At 37.9% G+C, this 9,664-nt stretch overlaps 1 protein-coding gene across 5 annotated transcripts in view; it reads right to left on the bottom strand.

Moving 5' to 3' along the window:
• Positions 1-9,664, bottom strand: part of NFIB (nuclear factor I B) — a 194,071-nt gene that overhangs the window by 4,740 nt on the left and 179,667 nt on the right. For 4 of the 5 annotated variants that reach the window (XM_018556487.1, XM_018556489.1, XM_018556490.1 and 1 more), the window contains one exon: positions 6,931-7,019. The exons of the other annotated variant lie outside the window; for it this stretch is intronic. In XM_018556487.1, the coding sequence (XP_018411989.1) occupies positions 6,931-7,019 (89 nt within the window). The remainder of the gene's footprint in view (positions 1-6,930; positions 7,020-9,664) is intronic. 5 annotated transcript variants of the gene reach the window in all.

Here is a 9,664-nt window from a genome sequence, read left to right as displayed (position 1 = left end):
TTTATGAGCTGCCAATCAAAACGTGTGTCTTCATGTACGCTCTTTAAAGTGCGCATACAAATGAGCACAACGCGCACAAAGGGGTTTGCCCCCAGTGTCTTTCCAATGTTGACAGGTGAGAAGAGGGAAGTGTGGGGGGGATGCTGGTGTTATTCTGCTTAGCTGACTTTTATTATAATGTATTGCTGGGACTTGTAGTCCTGCATAGCTGGTGGTATTCTGCATTGCTGTATGATGAGTATACAGGAATGCAGAATAGCACCAACTATGTAGGACTACAAGTCCCAGCAATGCATTATATTTTTAAGTAGGTATGCACCAGTTAGTGCCAATACTGGGCATTTTCACAGGTACTCATACGCAGACGTAGTGGAATTTGCCGACCTCAGCATCAGCGCTTGAGCACAGAACAGTATTATCGAGGAAACAGGGATTTATTCACAAAGTATTTCGTTTAAATTGTTAATTGTGACCATTAATAATATTCCATCCGTCATTTACTGCCATGGACGGCATATTATTAATGGTCACAATTAACAATTACAAACGAATACTTTGTAAATAAATGCCGGTTTCCTCGTTAATCCCGTCTGTACGTAAGTGCAAATTATGGGTCGGGTCTCGACAGGACACTGGCACTAACATTTTAAACAATCGGCTGTCTGAGGTCCCGCGCTTGCTGGGGACCTCGGCAGCCTTCCTGTTAGCCATGCAGTGCCATGGTGGTGGGGGGTTGGGGGGGCCCTTCTTGGTTTCTTGCACCGGGGCCCTGAAGGTTCTAGTTACGCCTCTGGACAAGGCTATACAGATTGTCATAGATAAACCTTTACTCTGACATATCCGTCTATAATTCATTCATTATACTAAATCCACAGAGAAGATTTACCAATCTGAAACGTTTTACAAATGTGGAGGAACCAACTGACACCAATCCAAGCCCCTTCCAACCTGTAGGTGCCCGGTCTGCTCCCAACATTTTTTTTTAAAGATGAAACCAGCACATCCCCAATGCCTGAAGTGTTTCACTCTTAAATGTGATAAAGACCTGTTTATGGGTGAAATGCGTCAGTCTTGAGGACTTAGGCAGGGATGGGCTGGTTTCATCTTGTAAAAAAAAAAAGACTACTAAACACAGGTATCCATGTGTGGCTGTGGCTACCTCTGTTGGATTAGGAATGTGCTACATTTTACTTAATTGCAAAAAGGCAATCACAGGAGTCTTAACTGTCAACCAAAATATCCATTCTAAATTCTGCTCAGACAAATGGCTTTACTCCCTGCTCGTAAATCGTGTATAACCATGTGTAATATTGATATGGAAAAATGATCAGGTATTGTGTATAAATAATATTGGTTTTAAAATAAAATACTCCAACTTACATTTAAGCCTGCTTTTGGTGCCAATCAATAATTTATATATAGAGTGTGATGCTAACAATCAATTTTTTGTATATAGGTTTACACCTATAATTAATATTGAAACACTGTAAACTGGTATGAGAGTTGTATTTGCTCTAAATAAAGCTCCTTTAGATTAAGTGTTGTTAGGCCAGTTAACTGATCTTCCTTTCTTAGTTCTTCCAAAAATCATTTGACAGGAAATGTAAGATTAACTTTGTTCTACCTAAGTGAACAAAGAGTGCTTATAGCAGGCAACTGGCTTACCACTGAGAGAACTTTACTTTTTTTTTTTTTTTCTCATTTTTAATCCTGCAGGAATCTGCACAGGCCGCTCACAGAGAAAGAGAGACAGAAGAAAACATTTGCTAGAACAAAAAAGGAAAAAAAAGTTGTTTTCTTTACTTTCAACATCTTGTATCTAGACCATCTCATTCTGGTCACACAGCAGATCCTGCTGTTTCTCTTCCATAAATGTTAACACTAAGTTCCCAACATGGTCGTCTGTTAAATGGACATTATTGATTCCTATGGTCCATTGTTCCCACTGCCCCACATTCTAAGTCCCTGAAGTTCAAGTTCAATCTGGAATTACATCATGTCTGGTTTCTCCTGGTTACCAGACGGCCTGAGACGTGATCACTGCTACACAAAAAAAAGGGGGGGGGAAAAAACAAACAGTTTTCTTCACGCTTCAGTTACTTCTATCGATCTGAACAGAAACATATTTTCCCCTTTCTTTTTTTATTTTTGTTAGGCATGCTTCAAGAGTGGGGTCTGGCTAATTTAGAGATTAGGCTCCAAATTAGATTATCTAATGGCATCTTAATGGATTGCTGATCCATTTCCTGCAGACTGACAATGGGCAATGTATAATCTGTCTCCTTGGAAAAGATGTGGAGATATTTGGGAGCAGGGTATTGTCTATACTGAATTATACAGCATTTGATTATTATGACTACTATTATTAAAGGTAAAAAACTCCATGAAAAAAATCAAGATTGTCTGAGAATACCTATTATAAATGTATTCTGCTCCTGTCATTCAGAAAACACAAAAGAAAACAAGGAAACTTTAATAAAACTAACTGGGTGTACACCTAACTAATATGCTGTATTTATGTTTGATATCCCTTTCCAATGTGTATGCTTCCATTTAGTAACATGTGGGAACTGCCATTCAATCTAAAATTAATCACCAGTCACAAACTACAATGGACTGGCAAACTAAAGAAAGCATATTATCTTAAATAGTAGAAAGCTTGCAACAACCATCTCTCATATATTAGGCGACCCTTCTATTTAATATACAATATTAGGAATGAATCACTGCTTTTTTAAACTTTATACAACTGCCAGTAAATCATATCGTATCCTATTTCACACAAGAGGCATGATTTGCTGTGCAGGAAACTGAAAGGGAAGCTGTATTTTTTAAATTCCCCTGCACATTATTGGATGTTTGCAATGGACAAATGCGCATAACATCTCACTTTCCGCTTCAGTAAGTCAGGCCCATGTTTTCTTCAATTGCCACTTAAGTATATCAGACCCATGTTTAGTTCACTGCACCTCCTCTTACACTTTAATAAATCAGGAATTAACAGAATCTTTGTATGGCTTTTCTTCTTTTTTTGACTGTGTCTCCGTTTTATACTACTTAAAGTGACATTAAACCCTCAGATTTTTTAACATAAAACAATACTGTAATGTGCGCCTTACTGCAATCCATGGTTGTTTCCCTTCTCTTTGCTGCTCTTCCTTTTAAATCCTTCTCTCTTCTCATGCTGGGGAGAACTTCCCTTTTCAGCTCAGGGCCTCTTTCTGTTGTGCTGGCTCAGATTACAAGCCTATACAAACGTATACACAGACACCGTGTATCCATTCCTGAGGTAAGGCAGTCTGCTGCAAAACAGAAGTTCTGCCCAGCATGAGAAGACATGAGGATTTAAAAGGAAGAGCAGCAAAGAGAAGGGAAACAACCATGGATTACAGTAAGGCGCACATTACAGTATTGTTTTATGTTAAAAAATCTGAGGGTTTAATGTCACTTTAAAGCTCTACATCTGAAGTTAGTTTGAGGAAAAAGTATTTGTTAATGTTTACAAACTTTAAATATATAAAAATAACCAGTAAATACTACAGAATTTTGCCTAGCAATCATCTGGGTGTAAACATTTATTAAAAAAAGTTGGGATTTGCAAAGGCCACTGCCAAGCCTTTTCCTTGCAGCAAGACCACAAAACATAAAGCTGCCCTGCAGATAACTGACATATTTTATTTACATCTGACTTTGTTGTATTTTATGATAACAACTGATAACAGGAAATCCTGAAATCCTGCCCATTCTACCAGTTGTGTTTCCTACACTGTTCACTAGTGAGTGTGTAAAGGGCATACTTCCTCTCTCATTATCAGATTCCCAACCTTTCTCAATTTAGGAACCATTCACATAAAAGGGTCAGAGAGCAGCAAAACAACATTAACAATTCTTTATCAGAAAGTGAACAAATTCCAGTAGTTAAAACCTAAGGCTTATACAAATTGATTGCTGATGTCTAGTTGCTGTAGCTCATTGCTCTTTATCATATGGAAGGTCGTTTTAAATTCCCCAGTGATTGAGACAGTAAAGCTTTTACCCTACAGACTGGCTTGTTCTAGTATGTTGATCTGTAAAAAACTATATAATAAGTTTTCATTTAACAATATCACATTTAAGAAAATTGGGGTAAACTAGGGATGCACCAAAATTTTGGCCACTGAAACATATCGGCCGAAAATGGCACTTTCGGACGAAATTGTGGTGCATGCCTGGTTTCTCTTCCTCCCCCCCATGGGCGCTGCTCTGTGTCCCCTCTGACACAGTGCAGCGTTGAGCAGGGATGAAAGAAACTGTCAGAGGAGGCCAAGCGGTGTGGGGGAGGAGAGCGCTGTAAGAGGCCGGTGTGTCACAGGAGGCCGAGCAGGGCGGTGCGGGAGGAGACAGTTTGTGACAAATCAGGATGGAGAGCGGTGTGGGGGCGGAGACAACTGTCACAGCAGGCTAAGCTGGCGGTGCAGGGGAGGAGTCAGCTGTCAAAATAGACCGAGCTCACCTTCCTGCACCGCCCGCTCAGCTTCCTGTGACAGTGAGTCAGGATAGAAAGCGGGTACAAGCAATCAGTGATCAGTGACTGCTTGTACATAATTGAGGACAGAGTATGTTTACTGTGTCCCCAATTATGAATGAATAGGAAGTACTATACATCACTTCCTGTTCATTCATAATTGTGGACATGGTAAACATACTATCTCCTCAAGTTATGAATGAACAGGAACACTCAGTATAGAGGATTCATGTTCCATATAACAGGGGCTGCAGAAAAAGATTTTTTTGTGTCTTCAAACACTTTTTCTATTTTAAAAGGGAAATATCAGGGATCTGCTTAGAACCCTGATATTTCTCCAGAGTCCCCAACAGTAAAGTTAAAAAATAAAAATATTTCTAAAAATAAATATATATATATTAAAAAAAACTAAAGTTTAGAAAAATATTATTTTAAAAAATAAAAAAGGTTAGAAAAAAAAATTCAGTTTTGGTGTCGGCTGACATTTTTATTTTATTTTTCAATTTTGGTTTCAAAATTTCATTTTGGTGCACCTCTAGTCTAAACTGTATTTGTAAGAAAATAAAGTCATTAATCAGCTATTGTCTGAGCTTGCACCCTAAAGACATAAAATAGCTCTAGAATTTCTTAAGAAGTGTTATCTTACCTCAGTCTGGTTGTCTTCTGAAGCAGGAATGCCCCAGAGCCTCCTAAATATAATACTAACTATACTTTAAGAAAACCAATCTTGCCCAGACATGGCTAGCCTGACCTATCCTACATTCACCCAGATATCAAGGATAACTTGCTACAAACTTGAGGCGGGGTGAAATTGTAATTTTGTTAACTTGCTGCACACATTCCTGGCAAGTTGTAGACTTGCAGAACACTTGCAGCACAAGTTCTAGCTAACACCTTTTGAATTTGTAGCAAATTTGCTTGGCAAGTCTACAGCAAGAGTGCTGCAGGTCTTAGCTAGAGCTCTGCAAGCGTACAGTACTTTTGCAAAGCACGTTGATCTGGAAACTTGCAATGCAGATTTGCTGTAATTGTGCAACAAAATTGTGAAGCTTGGCAAGTCTGCAATACTTTAGCAAGTCATTTTCAAACTTGCAGCTCAATTGCTTGCTATCTGTGCAGCCAGTACACATGTTTGACCAAGTCAGACAGACCTGAATGTTTGGTTCCCAAAACAGGACTTCTTTATTTTTTGATGGCACAATGGAAGCAATCTTAATGATGAATGCCTATATGACCAGATGCTGCCTAATTATCATATCATGGTATTTTCTATCCCACCCATGCTATAACTTAACTGATTTTATCTAAGTAGGATAGAGCATTGCGCTATGCACAATATTTTTGGCAGATTAGGTCAAACCTGACCAACAACCATGTGTGTGAGAACAACAACTGAAGACAGTATTATTCCATGAAAAGAATACACAAAATTTACAGCAATTGAGACAATTTTCTTTTTTTATAGATAATACTTTTGGCTTTTTTTGTTAAGTTTTTTTTATATCTGAGCCACAAAACATATTATTATTATACATGTCTGTAGCAACTTCCGAATGTAAGTGGAACAATCTGTACTTCATATTGAACAAAAGCATGCATATATAAAAACACTGCCACCCACACCAACAATCAAGTAGCTGCAGCATCTGCCAACAAAACTAAAATATTTTACTAAAATGGTCCATTATTTTTCCAGCTTTTGCTTTTCATTTTATTATCAAACATGCTTGTGACAAACAATTAGCAATATTTTTAGTTAGCAAGCTTTCTTAGATTACTAATGATTTATGTAAAACATGCTTTTCTCTTACCTTTTAATATGACTAAACAAATTAAAACTGTTCCATCAGGAAATAGTTAGTATGTTGATTAGTAGGTTAGTTCATGATTTAGTTTACCACTGCATGTAACAAAAGTAAGCTTTGTGTGATTATATGCATGAATATGTATGTATGGGTCTACATTTGCAATGTGTTTATTCATGATTCTGTTGTTTATGTTGTGTTGGTAATAAACAGTGTATGCATAGAGTCATAAAGCTCCAGTTCTCTAGAACATCTGAAGCATGTGCTTCCTTAAAGTAATGTTAATGTATAGATGTTTTTATTTGACAGCAGACATGTGGAGATCCAGACATGGATTAACTCATTAGCTGCTGGCCATATTTGCTCCAAAGGCATTTTGCTTGAGCATATAACCAGTCAGCATACCAGTTTGTCCAAGCTGTTCACGCATCTCAGGAAAGCCTGACTACAATGGAGCAAATATGTTTCAACAGTTCTATGCACAAATGTTTTGGTTAATTGTGATATGTAAATAAACGTTTCCAGGAGAGAGAAAAGGAGGGGTGGGAAAAGCTACAACAGCGCTATGTCTCAATGTAATTTATAGATGAAGTGTAGGGTTGGAAATAATTAAAATTTTACCTTTGCCAAGTTATTCCCAATGTATCCTCACTGGCACTGGGGTATAAATGCCTGCCGTTTTGATTCATGGTCCAGTCACAAATCCTCAGCTGTCAATTGAAACCTAGCAGTCAGATATGGATCCAGCAGTACTGCAGATTTTTAGTATTTAAATGAATACATGCAATGGCACAAAACTTTGAGTAATCGTACTCTATCCGTATCATGGTTCAGTTTAATGTGCAACTCTCCAGTAGCACACACATGTACTTTGAATATTATCAGTGCACTTTCACACATGACAGGTAATGGAGCTAATTTATAAAAACTGTAACAAAGCAAAACGTTGTTTTACATAGCAGTCAGTTGAATTCTGTGTTTTGTTATCTTCTTGGGCAGAATAAAAAATGGAAATTAAAGCCTTTGTGGTTGAGATGGGCAACACCTATTCATTTAACCATTTTTCACATTTTCTTGTCTGGAAACAAATAAGCAGCTAGTTATCTGCCTGTTTTTTAGATACTGTGCAGTTCATCAACTGGGTGATTTGTAAAGCAGAAAGTGAATATAAATACAATGAATGGATCAATCCACCCATTGATGCTTACTTTTTAAGTAGATGCCAGTGTGGTTGAGTCCCGAATCACTATTGTTTTTTTATTTGTTTGTTGCTGTCTGCACCTTTTCCTAAATCTGCCTATCTGTAATTATGTGCAGACCTCACTCTACTGCTTGTCTATTTCCCATTATGGTGAAACTGCAACAAGTGTGAGCTGTTTGGATAAGGTGAGGCTGTGAGGAGAATTTTTAAGGGGAGACCTTATCTTTGTCTCTGACAGATAACAGAAGCCAGCAGGTGATTAAGCCCAGCTGAACACTCTAAATCTAAAATATATGATTTGGGGTGAACGTTAAAGTGTCTTGCTTTTAACGTGCATTAGCACATTAAACTGTGCAGAACCTTTGGAGACAGAAAAGTTATTAAGCTGATAGGTATTCTGTTTTGCATGGACCTAGGTACAGTGAGAAGCTTTTCTCTGCAAACAGAGATCATCGTCCATGGTTTCTGGTCTACTTTCTCCCATGTCTCACTTCTAGTTAGTGAGGCTGCCTATCACAATAACAAGTCAAAAATGGGGTGCTGGAGGAGAGTCAGACCCAGGACCATGGAATCTAGTCATTGTTTGTGGAAAGAATCATTCAGCTATTGTGGCGAGCAGGCACCTAATACAAGGTAAGGCTGGGTTCACACTTAGGCGCATCGAATATGCGCGCTTCTAGCGTGATTCGCGGTAAAAAACCATGCGACAAACGCGCGTTTCCAAGGGCTACTTGGCTGTATCCCAATGGAAACGCGCGACAAAAACGCCCCAAAGTAGCTCCTGTACTTCTTTGGGCATAGGACGTTTTGTAGCGCGTTCATACGGCCTGTAATACGCCCAAGTGTGAACCATACCCATAGGAAATAATGGGATTTCAGTGTTTGAGCGTTTTGCAGAGCGTTTGAACACGCTACAAAATGCCCAGGTGTGAACCGGGCCTTCGCATAAGCCTAATATCCTTTCTATTCCCACATCATTTTAGTGACCTACTGAATATTGGAAGACCACAGATAAACATATGACTGCTATGTAAGTTGTTGTAAGTCCACCACAAAAATGTTGATTGCTTCATGAAAATCAGTTATCGCCATAAGTTTCCTTTTTGCGCATAATACTTGCAGATATACCTAATGGCAATTTTTAACTTATCTGTGATAAAATGAAATTGTTAGTGATCAAACATGATAAAAGAATTTCAATTTAAGGGAAAGTGCATAACAGTTGCTGCTGAAGGCAGATTATCTGGTCAGTGTCGGGTCTGTGGCATGCAGGTTATACAAAACAGCATCATAGAAAACATGCAATTGTAGACATAAAGTTTGCAAAAGTTTAAAATGGAAAACACCAACAAAAATTAGTTGCAACTGGTTATCGTATGATATGCAGATTCTCTTGACGTTTGGTCTGCAAAAATGCGTTAGCATGCCAAGACTACTTCTATATTCGAAAGCCTTTCAAATCTACTTTGTTAGAGGCTGACATTTGTGAAATTCACTTTGTATAGGATGCATATTTTACTATCCTATATTGCACACACTGCATTAAAAATACTACTTAGACAAATATTTGAAATTATATGTAATGGGCTCCTCTTGGATACACCTTAGTGTAAAATTTAACTATTAAACAGCTCCCTCATAACCAGCAATTACTCCCTCATTTTTTATGTATATTTACTTGTCCAAAATTTCAGGCCAGCGCTACAAAGTAATTTTTAGCAGTTCAGTTGTGATATTTAAATCGCTAACAATTAAGCATTATGTCCCCATCTTTTTAGCCAAAATGTCATGCGTGTTCCTATATGAATGTTCTCCAGAAAGATTTATTCTACTTGGAAAACCTTGTTAGATTTAAACACAGACAGATAGCACCTAAACTACAAGGAAAGTTATGGCAGCTGAGAAGCAGCATTTATCATTTTAATCAGTACACGTATATTTTGGGGCTGTTGTCTCTTTTCCATAGAGTATAAGATGAAGGTGCTCTAGGTAGTCCTTTAACAGCACACATTATTAGCTGAAAAAGATAACTCAAATAAACCTTATCAAGAAGCACATAAACCAACTAATTAAGTAATTGTATCTATGGTAGAAAGACAAGCATAACATATTTTAACTGGGTGACGGGGTTATTTTGAAGTGTCAGATACAGTA

This window comes from Nanorana parkeri, unplaced genomic scaffold (assembly GCF_000935625.1).
Source record: "Nanorana parkeri isolate BGI_ZX_2015 unplaced genomic scaffold, ASM93562v1 scaffold239, whole genome shotgun sequence".
In the NCBI taxonomy this organism is placed as follows: domain Eukaryota; kingdom Metazoa; phylum Chordata; class Amphibia; order Anura; family Dicroglossidae; genus Nanorana; species Nanorana parkeri.
Note: the sequence above shows the minus strand (reverse complement) of the source record. Positions and strands in the feature narration are given on the sequence as shown.